At 32.3% G+C, this 18,427-nt stretch overlaps 1 protein-coding gene across 7 annotated transcripts in view; it reads right to left on the bottom strand.

Moving 5' to 3' along the window:
* Positions 1-13,399: 13,399 nt before the first annotated feature.
* The window catches only part of grb10b (growth factor receptor-bound protein 10b), a 63,460-nt gene continuing 58,432 nt past the window's right edge, over positions 13,400-18,427 (bottom strand). For all 7 annotated transcript variants that reach the window (XM_041043777.1, XM_041043782.1, XM_041043781.1 and 4 more), the window contains one exon: positions 13,400-18,211. In XM_041043777.1, coding sequence (XP_040899711.1) covers positions 18,065-18,211 — 147 coding nt within the window. In that variant the 3' untranslated portion in view covers positions 13,400-18,064. The remainder of the gene's footprint in view (positions 18,212-18,427) is intronic.

Here is an 18,427-nt window from a genome sequence, read left to right as displayed (position 1 = left end):
TTTTGTCCGAAAAAAACGCCATACTATACTATGACGTTTTTTATGACTTTTTGAGGTCAAAAAAATTTTTGACTTTTTTTGTCCGAAAAAAACGCCATACTATACTATGACGTTTTTTATGACTTTTTGAGGTCAAAAAAAATTTTGACTTTTTTTGTCCGATTTTGAAGCCTTACTATACTATGACGTTTTTATGACTTTTTGAGGTCAAAAAAAATTTTTGACTTTTTTTGTCCGAAAAAAACGCCATACTATACTATGACGTTTTTTATGACTTTTTGAGGTCAAAAAATTTTTTGACTTTTTTTGTCCAAAAAAAACGCCATACTATACTATGACGTTTTTTATGACTTTTAGAGGTCAAAAAAATTTTTGACTTTTTTTGTCCGAAAAAAACGCCATACTATACTATGACGTTTTTTATGACTTTTTGAGGTCAAAAAAATTTTTGACTTTTTTTGTCCGAAAAAAACGCCATACTATACTATGACGTTTTTTATGACTTTTTGAGGTCAAAAAAAATTTTGACTTTTTTTGTCCGATTTTGAAGCCTTACTATACTATGACGTTTTTTATGACTTTTTGAGGTCAAAAAAAAATTTTGACTTTTTTTGTCCGAAAAAAACGCCATACTATACTATGACGTTTTTTATGACTTTTTGAGGTCAAAAAAAATTTTGACTTTTTTTGTCCGAAAAAAACGCCATACTATACTATGACGTTTTTTATGACTTTTTGAGGTCAAAAAAATTTTTGACTTTTTTTGTCCGAAAAAAACGCCATACTATACTATGACGTTTTTTATGACTTTTTGAGGTCAAAAAAAATTTTGACTTTTTTTGTCCGATTTTGAAGCCTTACTATACTATGACGTTTTTTATGACTTTTTGAGGTCAAAAAAAATTTTGACTTTTTTTGTCCGAAAAAAACGCCATACTATACTATGACGTTTTTTATGACATTTTGAGGTGAAAATTTTTTTTGACTTTTTTTGGCCGATTTTGACGCCTTACTATACTATGACGTTTTTTATGACATTTTGAGGTCAAAAATTTTTTTGACTTTTTTTGGCCGATTTTGACGCCATACTATACTATGACGTTTTTTATGACATTTTGAGGTGAAAATTTTTTTTGACTTTTTTTGGCCGATTTTGACGCCTTACTATACTATGACGTTTTTTATGACATTTTGAGGTCAAAATTTTTTTTGACTTTTTTTGGCCGATTTTGACGCCTTACTATACTATGACGTTTTTTATGACATTTTGAGGTCAAAAATTTTTTGGACTTTTTTTGGGCGAAAAAAACGCCATACTATACTATGACGTTTTTTATGACATTTTGAGGTCAAAAATTTTTTTGACTTTTTTTTTCCGAAAAAAACGCCATACTATACTATGACGTTTTTTATGACATTTTGAGGTCAAAAATTTTTTTGACTTTTTTTGGCCGATTTTGACGCCTTACTATACTATGACGTTTTTTATGACATTTTGAGGTGAAAAATTTTTTTGACTTTTTTTTTCCCGAAAAAAACGCCATACTATACTATGACGTTTTTTATGACATTTTGAGGTCAAAAATTTTTTGGACTTTTTTTGGCCGAAAAAAACGCCATACTATACTATGACGTTTTTTATGACATTTTGAGGTCAAAAATTTTTTTGACTTTTTTTGGCCGAAAAAAACGCCATACTATACTATGACGTTTTTTATGACATTTTGAGGTGAAAAATTTTTTTGACTTTTTTTGGCCGAAAAAAACGCCATACTATACTATGACGTTTTTTATGACATTTTGAGGTCAAAAATTTTTTTGACTTTTTTTGGCCGATTTTGACGCCTTACTATACTATGACATTTTTTATGACATTTTGAGGTCAAAAATTTTTTTGACTTTTTTTGTCCGAAAAAAACGCCATACTATACTATGACGTTTTTTATGACATTTTGAGGTCAAAAATTTTTTTGACTTTTTTTTTCCGAAAAAAACGCCATACTATACTATGACGTTTTTTATGACATTTTGAGGTGAAAAATTTTTTGGACTTTTTTTGTCCGAAAAAAACGCCATACTATACTATGACGTTTTTTATGACATTTTGAGGTGAAAAATTTTTTCTGACTTTTTTTTTCCGAAAAAAACGCCATACTATACAATGACGTTTTTTATGACATTTTGAGGTCAAAAATTTTTTGGACTTTTTTTGGCCGATTTTGACGCCTTACTATACTATGACGTTTTTTATGACATTTTGAGGTCAAAAATTTTTTGGACTTTTTTTGTCCGAAAAAAACGCCATACTATACTATGACGTTTTTTATGACATTTTGAGGTGAAAAATTTTTTGGACTTTTTTTGTCCGAAAAAAACGCCATACTATACTATGACGTTTTTTATGACATTTTGAGGTGAAAAATTTTTTCTGACTTTTTTTTTCCGAAAAAAACGCCATACTATACAATGACGTTTTTTATGACATTTTGAGGTCAAAAATTTTTTGGACTTTTTTTGGCCGATTTTGACGCCTTACTATACTATGACGTTTTTTATGACATTTTGAGGTCAAAAATTTTTTGGACTTTTTTTGTCCGAAAACAACGCCATACTATACTATGACGTTTTTTATGACATTTTGAGGTCAAAAATTTTTTTGACTTTTTTTGGCCGATTTTGACGCCTTACTATACTATGACGTTTTTTATGACATTTTGAGGTCAAAAATTTTTTTGACTTTTTTTGGCCGATTTTGACGCCATACTATACTATGACGTTTTTTATGACATTTTGAGGTCAAAAATTTTTTTGACTTTTTTTGGCCGATTTTGACGCCTTACTATACTATGACGTTTTTTATGACATTTTGAGGTCAAAAATTTTTTTGACTTTTTTTGGGCGAAAAAAACGCCATACTATACTATGACGTTTTTTTATGACATTTTGAGGTCAAAAATTTTTTTGACTTTTTTTGTCCGAAAAAAACGCCATACTATACTATGACGTTTTTTATGACATTTTGAGGTCAAAAATTTTTTTGACTTTTTTTGTCCGAAAAAAACGCCATACTATACTATGACGTTTTTTATGACATTTTGAGGTCAAAAATTTTTTTGACTTTTTTTGGCCGATTTTGACGCCTTACTATACTATGACATTTTTTATGACATTTTGAGGTCAAAAATTTTTTTGACTTTTTTTGTCCGAAAAAAACGCCATACTATACTATGACGTTTTTTATGACTTTTTGAGGTCAAAAAAAATTTTGACTTTTTTTGTCCGATTTTGATGCCTTACTATACTATGACGTTTTTTATGACTTTTTGAGGTCAAAAAAAATTTTGACTTTTTTTGTCCGATTTTGATGCCTTACTATACTATGACGTTTTTTATGACTTTTTGAGGTCAAAAAAAATTTTGACTTTTTTTGTCCGAAAAAAACGCCATACTATACTATGACGTTTTTTATGACTTTTTGAGGTCAAAAAAAATTTTGACTTTTTTTGTCCGAAAAAAACGCCATACTATACTATGACGTTTTTTTTTGACTTTTTGAGGTCAAAAAATTTTTTGACTTTTTTTGTCCGAAAAAAACGCCATACTATACTATGACGTTTTTTATGACATTTTGAGGACAAAAATTTTTTTGACTTTTTTTGTCCGAAAAAAACGCCATACTATACTATGACGTTTTTTATGACATTTTGAGGTCAAAAATTTTTTGGACTTTTTTTGTCCGAAAAAAACGCCATACTATACTATGACGTTTTTTATGACATTTTGAGGTCAAAAATTTTTTTGACTTTTTTTGTCCGAAAAAAACGCCATACTATACTATGACGTTTTTTATGACATTTTGAGGTCAAAAATTTTTTTGACTTTTTTTGTCCGAAAAAAACGCCATACTATACTATGACGTTTTTTATGACATTTTGAGGTCAAAAATTTTTTTGACTTTTTTTGGCCGATTTTGACGCCTTACTATACTATGACATTTTTTATGACATTTTGAGGTCAAAAATTTTTTTGACTTTTTTTGTCCGAAAAAAACGCCATACTATACTATGACGTTTTTTATGACATTTGGAGGTCAAAAATTTTTTTGACTTTTTTTGTCCGAAAAAAACGCCATACTATACTATTACGTTTTTTTATGACATTTTGAGGTCAAAATTTTTTTTGACTTTTTTTGGCCGATTTTGACGCCTTACTATACTATGACGTTTTTTATGACATTTTGAGGTCAAAAATTTTTTGGACTTTTTTTGTCCGAAAAAAACGCCATACTATACTATGACGTTTTTTATGACATTTTGAGGTCAAAAATTTTTTTGACTTTTTTTGTCCGAAAAAAACGCCATACTATACTATGACGTTTTTTATGACATTTTGAGGTCAAAAATTTTTTTGACTTTTTTTGGCCGATTTTGACGCCTTACTATACTATGACATTTTTTATGACATTTTGAGGTCAAAAATTTTTTTGACTTTTTTTGGCCGATTTTGACGCCTTACTATACTATGACGTTTTTTATGACATTTTGATGTCAAAAATTTTTTGGACTTTTTTTGTCCGAAAAAAACGCCATACTATACTATGACGTTTTTTATGACATTTTGAGGTCAAAAATTTTTTTGACTTTTTTTGGCAGAAAAAGACGCCATACTATACTATGACGTTTTTTATGACATTTTGAGGTCAAAATTTTTTTTGACTTTTTTGGCCGATTTTGACGCCTTACTATACTATGACGTTTTTTATGACATTTGGAGGTCAAAAATTTTTTTGACTTTTTTTGTCCGAGAAAAACGCCATACTATACTATGACGTTTTTTATGACATTTTGAGGTCAAAAATTTTTTTGACTTTTTTTGGCCGATTTTGACGCCTTACTATACTATGACGTTTTTTATGACATTTTGAGGTCAAAAATTTTTTTGACTTTTTTTGTCCGAAAAAAACGCCATACTATACTATGACGTTTTTTATGACATTTTGAGGTCAAAAATCTTTTTTGAATTTTTTTGGCCGAAAAAAACGCCATACTATACTATGACGTTTTTTATGACATTTTGAGGTCAAAAATTTTTTTGACTTTTTTTGGCCGATTTTGACGCCTTACTATACTATGACGTTTTTTATGACATTTTGAGGTCAAAATTTTTTTGACTTTTTTTGGCCGAAAAAAACGCCATACTATACTATGACGTTTTTTATGACATTTTGAGGTCAAATTTTTTTTTTGACTTTTTTTGTCCGAAAAAAACGCCATACTATACTATGACGTTTTTTATGACATTTTGAGGTCAAAAATTTTTTGGACTTTTTTTGTCCGAAAAAAACGCCATACTATACTATGACGTTTTTTATGACATTTTGAGGTCAAAATTTTTTTTGACTTTTTTTGGCCGATTTTGACGCCTTACTATACTATGACGTTTTTTATGACATTTTGAGGTCAAAAATTTTTTGGACTTTTTTTGGGCGAAAAAAACGCCATACTATACTATGACGTTTTTTATGACATTTTGAGGTCAAAAATTTTTTTGACTTTTTTTTTCCGAAAAAAACGCCATACTATACTATGACGTTTTTTATGACATTTTGAGGTCAAAAATTTTTTTGACTTTTTTTGGCCGATTTTGACGCCTTACTATACTATGACGTTTTTTATGACATTTTGAGGTCAAAAATTTTTTTGACTTTTTTTTTCCCGAAAAAAACGCCATACTATACTATGACGTTTTTTATGACATTTTGAGGTCAAAAATTTTTTTGACTTTTTTTGGCCGAAAAAAACGCCATACTATACTATGACGTTTTTTATGACATTTTGAGGTCAAAATTTTTTTTGACTTTTTTTGGCAGAAAAAGACGCCATACTATACTATGACGTTTTTTATGACATTTTGAGGTCAAAATTTTTTTTGACTTTTTTGGCCGATTTTGACGCCTTACTATACTATGACGTTTTTTATGACATTTGGAGGTCAAAATTTTTTTTGACTTTTTTTGTCCGAGAAAAACGCCATACTATACTATGACGTTTTTTATGACATTTTGAGGTCAAAAATTTTTTTGACTTTTTTTGGCCGAAAAAAACGCCATACTATACTATGACGTTTTTTATGACATTTTGAGGTCAAAATTTTTTTTGACTTTTTTTGGCAGAAAAAGACGCCATACTATACTATGACGTTTTTTATGACATTTTGAGGTCAAAATTTTTTTTGACTTTTTTGGCCGATTTTGACGCCTTACTATACTATGACGTTTTTTATGACATTTGGAGGTCAAAAATTTTTTTGACTTTTTTTGTCCGAGAAAAACGCCATACTATACTATGACGTTTTTTATGACATTTTGAGGTCAAAAATTTTTTTGACTTTTTTTGGCCGATTTTGACGCCTTACTATACTATGACGTTTTTTATGACATTTTGAGGTCAAAAATTTTTTTGACTTTTTTTGTCCGAAAAAAACGCCATACTATACTATGACGTTTTTTATGACATTTTGAGGTCAAAAATTTTTTGGACTTTTTTTGTCCGAAAAAAACGCCATACTATACTATGACGTTTTTTATGACATTTTGAGGTCAAAAATTTTTTTGACTTTTTTTGTCCGAAAAAAACGCCATACTATACTATGACGTTTTTTATGACATTTTGAGGTCAAAAATTTTTTTGACTTTTTTTGGCCGATTTTGACGCCTTACTATACTATGACATTTTTTATGACATTTTGAGGTCAAAAATTTTTTTGACTTTTTTTGTCCGAAAAAAACGCCATACTATACTATGACGTTTTTTATGACATTTGGAGGTCAAAAATTTTTTTGACTTTTTTTGTCCGAAAAAAACGCCATACTATACTATTACGTTTTTTTGTGACATTTTGAGGTCAAAATTTTTTTTGACTTTTTTTGGCTGATTTTGACGCCTTACTATACTATGACGTTTTTTATGACATTTTGAGGTCAAAAATTTTTTTGACTTTTTTTGTCCGAAAAAAACGCCATACTATACTATTACGTTTTTTTATGACATTTTGAGGTCAAAATTTTTTTTGACTTTTTTTGGCCGATTTTGACGCCTTACTATACTATGACGTTTTTTATGACATTTTGAGGTCAAAAATTTTTTGGACTTTTTTTGTCCGAAAAAAACGCCATACTATACTATGACGTTTTTTATGACATTTTGAGGTCAAAAATTTTTTTGACTTTTTTTGGCCGATTTTGACGCCTTACTATACTATGACGTTTTTTATGACATTTTGAGGTCAAAAATTTTTTTGACTTTTTTTGTCCGAAAAAAACGCCATACTATACTATGACGTTTTTTATGACATTTTGAGGTCAAAAATTTTTTGGACTTTTTTTGTCCGAAAAAAACGCCATACTATACTATGACGTTTTTTATGACATTTGGAGGTCAAAAATCTTTTTTGAATTTTTTTGGCCGAAAAAAACGCCATACTATACTATGACGTTTTTTATGACATTTTGAGGTCAAAAATTTTTTGGACTTTTTTTGGCCGAAAAAAACGCCATACTATACTATGACGTTTTTTATGACATTTTGAGGTCAAAAATTTTTTTGACTTTTTTTGTCCGAAAAAGACGCCATACTATACTATGACGTTTTTTATGACATTTTGAGGTCAAAAATTTTTTGGACTTTTTTTGGGCGAAAAAAACGCCATACTATACTATGACGTTTTTTATGACATTTTGAGGTCAAAAATTTTTTTGACTTTTTTTGGCCGATTTTGACGCCTTACTATACTATGACGTTTTTTATGACATTTTGAGGTCAAAATTTTTTTGACTTTTTTTGGCCGAAAAAAACGCCATACTATACTATGACGTTTTTTATGACATTTTGAGGTCAAAAATTTTTTTGACTTTTTTTGGCCGAAAAAAACGCCATACTATACTATGACGTTTTTTATGACATTTTGAGGTCAAAAATTTTTTGGACTTTTTTTGTCCGAAAAAAACGCCATACTATACTATGACGTTTTTTATGACATTTTGAGGTCAAAATTTTTTTTGACTTTTTTTGGCCGATTTTGACGCCTTACTATACTATGACGTTTTTTATGACATTTTGAGGTCAAAAATTTTTTGGACTTTTTTTGGGCGAAAAAAACGCCATACTATACTATGACGTTTTTTATGACATTTTGAGGTCAAAAATTTTTTGGACTTTTTTTTCCCGAAAAAAACGCCATACTATACTATGACGTTTTTTATGACATTTTGAGGTCAAAAATTTTTTTGACTTTTTTTGGCCGATTTTGACGCCTTACTATACTATGACGTTTTTTATGACATTTTGAGGTCAAAAATTTTTTGGACTTTTTTTGTCCGAAAAAAACGCCATACTATACTATGACGTTTTTTATGACATTTTGAGGTCAAAATTTTTTTTGACTTTTTTTGTCCGAAAAAAACGCCATACTATACTATGACGTTTTTTATGACATTTTGAGGTCAAAATTTTTTTTGACTTTTTTTGTCCGAAAAAAACGCCTTACTATACTATGACGTTTTTTATGACATTTTGAGGTGAAAAAATTTTTTGACTTTTTTTGGCCGATTTTGACGCCTTACCATACTATGACGTTTTTTATGACATTTTGAGGTCAAATTTTTTTTTTGACTTTTTTGGCCGAAAAAAACGCCTTACTCTACTATGACGTTTTTTACAACATTTTGAGGTCAAAAATTTTTTTGACTTTTTTTGTCTGAAAAAAACGCCATATTATACTATGATGGTTTTTTATGACATTTTGAGGCCTTACTAAAGTATGACTTTTTTTGGCATATTTTGATGTCATACGTTTTTTATGACATTTTTAGACCTTACTAAAGTATGACTTTTTTTGGTATATTTTGACGCCATACGGCCACATGACGTTTTTTATGACATTTTGAAGTCTGAAAAAAATTATTTTTTTTTGGCCGTTTTTTACACCTTACTATACTATGATGTTTTCTATGACATTTTGAGGTCTGAAAAAAAAGACTTTTTTTGGCCGATTTTGTCGCCTTACTATACAATCACGTTTTTCATGACATTTTGAGGCCTTACTAAAGTAAGACTTCTTTTGGCATATTTTGACGCCTTACTATACTATGATTTCTTTTATGACATTTTGAGGTCAAAAATTTTTTGACTTTTTTAGACCGATTTTGTCGCCTTACTATAGTATGACTTATTTTATGACATTTTGAGGTCAAAAAAATTTTTGACTTTTTTCGGCCAATTTTGACGCCTTACTATACTATGACGTTTTTTATGACATTTTGAGGTCAAAAATTTTTTTGACTTTTTTCGACCAATTTTGACGCCTTACTATAATATGACTTTTTTTAAGACATTCTGAGGTCAAAATTTTTTTTGACTTTTTTTGACCGATTTTGACGCCTTACTATAGTATGACGTTTTTTATGACATTTTGAGGTCAAAAAAATTTTGAATTTTTTGACAGATTTTGACGCCTTACTATAGTATGACTTTTTTTATGACATTTTGAGGTCAAAAAAATTTTGACTTTTTTTGACAGATTTTGACGCCTTACAATACTATGACGTTTTTTTATGACATTTTGAGGCCTTACTAAAGTATGACTTTTTTTGGCATATTTTGATGTCATACGTTTTTTATGACATTTTTAGACTTTACTAAAGTATGACTTTTTTTGGTATATTTTGACGTCATACGGCCACATGACTTTTTTTATGACATTTTGAAGTCTGAAAAAAAATTTTTTTTTTTTGGATGTTTTTGACACCTTACTATACTATGACGTTTTTTTATGACATTTTGAGGCCTTACTAAAGTATGACTTTTTTTGGCATATTTTGACGTCATATCGCGGTATGATGTTTTTTATGACATTTTGAGGCCTTAGTAAAGTATGACTTTTTTTGGCATATTTTGATGTCATACGTTTTTTATGACATTTTTAGACTTTACTAAAGTATGACTTTTTTTGGTATATTTTGACGTCATACGGCCACATGACTTTTTTTATGACATTTTGAAGTCTGAAAAAAAATTTTTTTTTTTTGGATGTTTTTGACACCTTACTATACTATGACGTTTTTTATGACATTTTGAGGTCTGAAAAAAAAAGACTTCTTTTGGCATATTTTGACGCCTTACTATACTATGATTTCTTTTATGACATTTTGAGGTCAAAAATTTTTTGACTTTTTTAGACCGATTTTGACGCCTTACTATACTATGACGCTTTTTATGACATTTTGAGGTCAAAAATTTTTTTGACTTTTTTCGGCCAATTTTGACGCCTTACTATACTATGACGTTTTTTATGACATTTTGAGGTCAAAATTTTTTTTGACTTTTTTCGACCGATTTTGACGCCTTACTATAATATGACTTTTTTTTAAGACATTCAGAGGTCAAATTTTTTTTTGACTTTTTTTGGCCGATTTTGATGCCTTACTATACTATGACGTTTTTTATGACATTTTGAGGTCAAAAAAATTTTGACTTTTTTTGGCCGATTGTGACGCCTTACTATATTGTGACTATACTACGCCTTACTTAGTATATACCGATTTTGATGCCTTACTATACTATGACGTTATTTATGACATTTTGAGTTCTGAAAAAAAAAAGACTTCTTTTGGCCGATTTTGACGCCTTACTATACTATGACGTTTTTTATGACATTTTGAGGCCTTTCTAAAGTATGACTTTTTTTGGCATATTTTGAAGTCAAAACGTCATAAAAGAACAAATATGCAACCAGAAGATAAAATTAACGAATACAGGCCACCCAAACTGTGGTGCCTTTGAACACAATGTCTTGTACAACATGTTACATTTAATTCTAGGACCTTCACTGAAACCCTCATCACTCTTTATTTTCAAGCTTGTTATGCACCTGTGGTGAGGTAAATTATCTAAGTATCCAAAACTTGAAATGTTGAAATTTTTTTTTTTTTACTTTGAATTTAAAAAGAAAATCAAATGGCTCATTTGTGGAAATGCTGAAAATACCTCTTTATCTGTGTATCAAGAAGACTACACCACAGGTGGAGAGCCACATGGATCAGTGGATTGCATCACATTCAACAATTACGCAATCCACTACAGAAACACACCCAACACAAACTACAGCTTCCCAACACATCTCTGGCACAGTGTCATCAAATGATAAAACTCAGCAAGGGAGGTATTTGTTGCAGGGCTACTACAGTGGCTTTGATTACATAGTCATGTTATTTTTTCCATTTATTTTGTACCTAAACATTCTCTAAAATGAAAGAGTAGCAAACAAACCTTGTTTTGTGAGTTTTGTGTAAAAGGTTATTTAAAGGTTGCGCTGGTAGCAGACTGCAAAGCTTCAGATATGTTAATCTTTTTCTTTGCCCACAACAAAACTTTTTGCATGACTGATAATCCAAAGGGTGTGACACACAGATGGTGTCAAAAGGTCAGCTTTCAGTAAAGACCAATGCAGTGCTCTTACTGTGGAACACCACGTTAACCTGATTTCCTTTCAGCATTCACACGACATGGAATGAATAATTTCCAGAATTTATTGGCTCCATGTGTATCATTTCTATTTTTTTTCCCTATAAGTTCCAAAGACTCAGATGTTTTTAGAGTATGAGCCATTGAACTTGTTGTGACATTAACGCCATCTGGTGGAAAGACTATGGACTACTCTTTAGAGTAGCAGAATTTCAGGGAGATCAACAATTATAAAACATGAAAAAACATCTAGTTCATGGCACCCAAGAATTTTTTTTCAGAAATCAAAACAATCCATTTTGAGCATTTAGTTGTTCCTACCAGAATTTGAGATGACCGTGTTTTTTGCCCTTTTATGTGTTATCCATTTAGTTCAACTGTGCCAGACATGGTCAATCAGTGTCACAAAAAAGTGTCAAAATATTGACTCGTGCTTAACCTCATTTACATGCTTAAACTCATTTGTTTATGGGGAAGTTGCCAGGAAAATACTTTGGGATCTGGAGTGTGCAAATGAACATCAAACACAGAAGTAGCTTAGGTAGATAAAGAAGATATTGCAGGTATCCATATTGTTATTATTTTTCCAGAGTAAGTAAAATGGTTTTAATGTAACTTCATGTTAATCAGTCCTTGAATTTGTTGAGGTATTAGTGCCATCTAGTGGAAAAACTAAGGGTTACACCTTATGTAGAATTTCATTAATTTAGTCATCATTTAGTTTTAGTTACCATCATATCTGTATTTGGCCCAGGATAAGACCTAGAATTTGGAATATTTGTCTAGGATCTGAATCTGGATAATACACAACTGTTCAGTCAATAGTCATGACAAACAATGCACATATAGTTAATGCACATACGTTTGAATAACACTTTGTAAATTCATTCATTTTCTACCGCTTAATCCATCAGGGTCGCAGGGGAGCTGACTATGGGCGAGAGGCGGGGTACTGGGCTGACACACAAAGACAGCCAACCACACACGCACACACTCAGGCCTATAGCCAATGAAACAATTAACCCATGCATGTTTTTTGGGATTGTGGGAGGAAGCAGTAGTATCCGGAGAGAACCCATGCAGGCACAGGGAGAACATGCAAACTCCACACAGAAGAGCCCAGACCGGGGTTCGAACCTGGAACCCTCTTGCTCTGAGGCGACAGTGCATAGCACATAGCATAACATATTTACTTTGTAAATATATATATTGTAAAAGACAAACAGAGTAGTTTTTTTTATATCAATGTATTAATGTTTTATTCTAATTACAATAAACAGAATATATCAGTCCCTTATTTGTACAAAAATACCTGAAAAGGTTACAATTAGATTTATAAGCCATTCAACTATTTACAGATTGAAGCAAAGCACATTATGAATACAGGAGCTCTCTCTTACAAAAAAGAGATAAGTTACTGTTTTCTTTTTTTGCATTCCCTGAAATACATAATAGTTTATATTTTTTTATATATAGATATATTTTTACTTTACTCATTTGTACAGCCATGGTATCTTGCATTGTGACAATGTTATGAAAATGCACAAGAGCCAAGATGATAAGTGATCAATCCATGTTTGCAGGATTGGGGCCAATTCACTTTTAATTCAAAAAGTAAACTGAAACTGCACCTGAAAATACGAGCATTCGTTCTCAATCACCTTTCGCCAGAGTCTTTTAGAGGGCAGTTGAGTTGTTGAATTGAATACTTATTGAAACTGCACAGGTTTTTGAATGTGAATAGTCTCCTCTGAAGGGTAGCTCTGTCTGTCAGTGGGCCCAAATGTTAGGTCTGGTTTATGCAGAGAATAGAGGAGTTGTCAGAGGCACCATCTGTGTTTACAAGGTACCTGGCTACCGAAACTGACACTGTACTACACTATATGCTTTGAGTGTTTACTTGATCATCTAGATAAGATGCAGCATAATATAATAAAATGAATCATATTAGATTATATTTTCTTCTAAATTACTCAAATTGATGGCATGAAAATTGAGGGTGTTTTATGAATTGCCCAGTTTCTGTTCAGCCCAGTGTGATAACTGAGGCTGAATAGGTAACATAGTGTTGATGGGGCTTTAAATCAGCTCAGGTAGCCAGGCAAGAAGATTAGGCTTTTTTTTTAAGAACAGCTTAAACAACTGTATTAAAAACACTGTTAAACTAAATGTACTATTTAAATAGTACTGGATCTACTCAATTTTGCTGCAATCATATTTTCAAGTAATCACAACTAGCAGATGGATGGTGCACATAAAGGAGGAAAGTTAACAACTTCCAGCTTAATGAAACTAAAATTTTCAGGAGTCATCATCGTCCTGTGCACAAAAGTCCTAGAGATCTGATGGACCAGTAGTTTTTAACATGCTCCAAGTCAGCCCTGAGCAACCCAGTTACATTCATCTCCGTTAAGTGTAAAAATGTGGATATCCAAATCCCCTGATTTATTTAACCACATGTTCGCTAATTGAATTCAGCTTTCTGCCTTTTGCTTTCAGAACAAGTAAGATCCTGTGACACTTTTCACGCAAATACAAACTTCACCTTACAACGCTACCTGACCTGTCCCTCACATTAACATCTGCTACCACATCAGTCAGAAAAACAAAAACCTAATATTGGGAATTTGAGAATGAGAGTGGGTAGACTGAATCTGAATCTCAGGGGGACTTAGATTAGTACTTAGAAATTGCTAGCATCAACATTTCAGTAAGGTCTTAACAGCTTAAGATGATTTTCAGCAACTACAAAAGAATTTATGTATGGTTATGATCCAGATTCTTCCAAATATCAACATTTCAGATATCAGATTTGACAGAATCCCTACACAATAAACTCAACATCCACATTCATGCAAAGATTCATAAAATCTACCTACTAATTTAAGTTTCTTCATTCTGAGGTCAATGCTTTAACCCATCTAACAACGTTGCTCTGCTATGGTTTGGTTATGGTTTGGTTAGTTCCCTGTTCATTGCAGTTTTAAGGGTATAAATAACACAGAGGAAATTGTGACAATGGCTTACTATGTGTATGGGGGGATTGTTTTATGCATTTCTTCAATTATATCTACTCTAAGCATTTAAAGATCTTCATTGAAAAAGTTTAACTTGAATGTAAAGTTTTTTTTTTCTACATCTAAATTTCTACAATTCAATTTAAACAATGAATTATGAGGATGTTGAGGCTTACATGACCCAGTTTCCCAAAACATTTGTGGCTTTATTACTTTAATTCAGATCTACTTTTTCTACTTTAGGTCACCACGAGATAGTGATGATAAGAAAACTTGAGGCTTTTTAACATAAAAACAGATGGAGTTCTTAACAGAAGATATTTTTGTAGATCGGGGAGGGGAAAAAATGGTATGAAAAACATCTCAGTGACTAATGCTTTGGGAAACTCACATTGTTGTTTTTTTTTTCTTTTTGTTTTTTTTTTGTTTTCAATTTCACAACATTCCACCTGTCATCTATTGGAATGACAATGTTAACACTATGGATACCAGTGTGCTTTAAAACATCACTTCATAACAAGTGTTGATGATGACAAAATTATTTTTGAATGATCAAAACTAAAATACAAAAAAGAAAAGAAAAAAACTCAATAGATGCTATGTCATTACAATAATAATAATAATAATAATAATAATAATAAAACACACTGGTAAATCATTTCATGGTAATGACAAAAGAAAACAGTACAGAACAGCGCTGAGAAAAAGAAATCTAAAATTTTCAAGTAATCAGTCACATCCAGATAAATAAATACATTTTGCTGCAACAATACTTAAAAAAAATGATTGAGTCATTGCATCTTCGATGGTGACCACGCAGAGTGTCAATATAGTGCGGCTATTCTGCATCTCAGATATTCAATATACCTTAGAACAATCTGCAGGTAAATAAAAGATGGCTGTCAATGTTGGTAAATACAAGTAGTTTTCTAATAATCTGCTGGCTGGTGGCCTAAACATAGCTACCACCAACAAAACATGGACTAGTATAAACTTTCAAGTGAGTGTTCAAAAAAAAAACAGCAATTGAAAAAAGAAATGTTTGTGGTGAAACATTTCAAAGAGGGTGATTCTGAACCTAACTTACTTGGAGTGCCATGTGTTTAGTGTCAAACCAGACTTAGTTTAAATATCAACAGAAATATAAACAAGAAATTTGAGCATTTACTTGTGTCTCTTCCAGAATTTGAGATGGCTGGGTTTTGCCCTTTATGTGTTATCCATTTAGTTCCATTCTGCCAGGTCATGGTCAATCAGTGCAATAAAAAAACACAAAACAAAACAAAAAAAAATATAACTGTCTGAAATCTTTCTTTAATTGCAGGAGCTCCTCTTGGCTGAAACACAAAGGGTAATCCATTAAAATATATTTCTGGGGGTTAGACTGACCTTGGCTGGCATTAGGAAAACAATCGATTTTGGCTGAAATGATACCGTCTGGGACAAACTAACTCAGTAAGAGCTGTATGTTCTTTGTTCTCAGACTCATGCTCTCATTATTGTCATTCAAAAACATAGCATGTACTAGGGACAAGTAAAAGTAAACTCAAATGAAGCGGGCCCTGTAGGATTTTTGCAGTCTGAACACTTGAGTCCTAAAACTCAGGACACTGAGTCCTTCCCCACTGCTCAGCATTTTCAGTTTATCCAACAGTAGGTTAAAGAAGGTGTAATAAGACTGGGTGAGACGGGCAGAGAGAAAAAAGAGAAGGACAATGAGAGGCAGTTATCATCATCTGTTTTCAACAGTCTGATATGTGACAAACGTCTCTCCTTATACATTTACACACACTGTAGCAGCAGCTAACTTTTTGTTGATAGTCTGTCTGAATTCACAAACAGGTGGTGTGCAGTAGGCAGTAGGTGTGTTTGTGATACTGTCTGTTCACAGGCAGAGAAAGGCTGCATTATGCGGAATGTAATGCACAGAGTCTACTATCAGTGTGGAGTCAGAGCACACTAAACCATGTTACTAGCCACATTTATGTTTGACACCATCTTACTGACTACCAGCAGGTAGCGGATGATTGCTGGAACACATATGAAAAGAGGGTCAGCAACCAGGACAGATGTTGCCCACGGGATCCACTGTATCTCCGGGCTGACGTAGGTTTGTTTGGCAAAGAGTAATACAGATTGTGTTTCCTTTGATTTGCTGACAGTTACATAGGTAAAACTCCTGAAGGAAATGCTAGTGGTTATCCTTCCCTGTGCTGTGGTGAGGACATTCAGACATAAAACTGATGCTCCCCATTGTCCCACTTTATCTTGTGCAACAGGTAGCTTTATGTAGGTATTTGCCTGCAGCGAAGGAAAAATTGATAAAACTACTGCATACGGCTGCACTTGCAAAACTGTCTACCTGGTTACAACTGCTTTAGCTTTAGTACTTGTGATTTTACCCTGAATGACACCATGGTTTGATTCATGCTTATTTGTTTATGTGGACGTTTTCTGGGAAATACTTTCGGGAAGTAGAGCGTGCAATAGAATAATGAGTACAGAATGACCCTATTGTAGCTTAGGTAAATAATGAGTTATAAATATCCAGAATGAGAAAAAAAAGAACTTTAAACAAAATTATTAAAGTGAATATTGTTAACAATACAGATCTGCAATGAATGAATCAATAAGAAAAGAAACCCTATGTTGTCAAGGATGAGGAAATTAATTTCTGAGAGGGTGAACAAAGCAGACTTTGTATTGTCCACTATTTAAAAAAAAATACTTTGTTCCAATAGTTCCAGATTTTTCCTTAGCCTTTTACTCCAGGGTTGACAAACTTCTGATGTCTCTGAACGTCAAAAGGATTCAACAGCAACACTCTTTCTGGCGCCTCCAAATCTCATCCATGTTGAATTTGGACATGTCCTTGCATGCCTATGACACTAGGGGGCGGTGGCACCATCTCACAGTTAAGTAATGCAAAAGCGGAGAGGTCATGCACCGTCAAAGGCCACTCCCAGTTCCATGAGTGCAAAACGATCAACTCTCCATCTAACGTATATTCTTTGAGGACGTGTGATGAAAAGTTTGAGTCAGACTACTGTTTGTTCTCAGAGAGCAGAGTGGTCCAAACGAAAGCTCGAATTGTCCTGCTGATTGTCCAGTTGTAGGGAAATACAGTCTACACTTGCACTGTGAGACTAAACCTTGAAGGATTTTGGGTCCAAGCTTATTGATGACTGTGGAAAGCAAGATTGTGGAAGATTTCGCAACAGCACTGACACAAATGGCAGTGTTCATTTCCTATATGTTCTCTTTTCTTGACTGAGGAACCTTCTGAGAATGTTGTACATCTGACTCCTCGAACATCCATGCAAACTAAAAGAAATCCAATGGGTCAGCAGTCTCTGGCGGACACACGACAATACAAAACAACAACAATGAAACATCAGTCAATTCACCAGCTTCTTATAAAGATAAAAACAAAAGAACCACCCAACAGAAAGATTCTTTGTGTTTCGTTTGTTTTAGGCAGAGTCAGGTCAAGTGATAGGGTTCATGGGGTCAGATGATCTGGAGATGTCATAAGGCCACGACAGTGCAAGGATGTTTGAGTTTACAAGGCAGCACTCCTCTGTTGAGCTGGTAGAACTCCACCAGCTGAATCAGGTCGGTGAATTTGGTGGCGCCGTCGTCAAGGCTGAAGAAGACTTGGCCGTCCTCTTCACACTGGCAGCGTCAAAGGGTCCGGGGGAGAGTGAGCAGGGACGCACCACATGGCAAGAAAAAAGAAAGGACAAACTGAGAAAGAGACTCTCTCCTAAAGGACCATGACAGAGTTTTTTTTATGTTTGGGCTTCTTAGCAACAAATCAAATATATATATGAACCATACTATCATTTTTTAGACTAATTTTTTGACACAACAAAAACGAAAAATGTGCTG

Source organism: Toxotes jaculatrix, chromosome 8 (genome assembly GCF_017976425.1).
Source record: "Toxotes jaculatrix isolate fToxJac2 chromosome 8, fToxJac2.pri, whole genome shotgun sequence".
NCBI lineage: Eukaryota > Metazoa > Chordata > Actinopteri > Toxotidae > Toxotes > Toxotes jaculatrix.
Note: the sequence above shows the minus strand (reverse complement) of the source record. Positions and strands in the feature narration are given on the sequence as shown.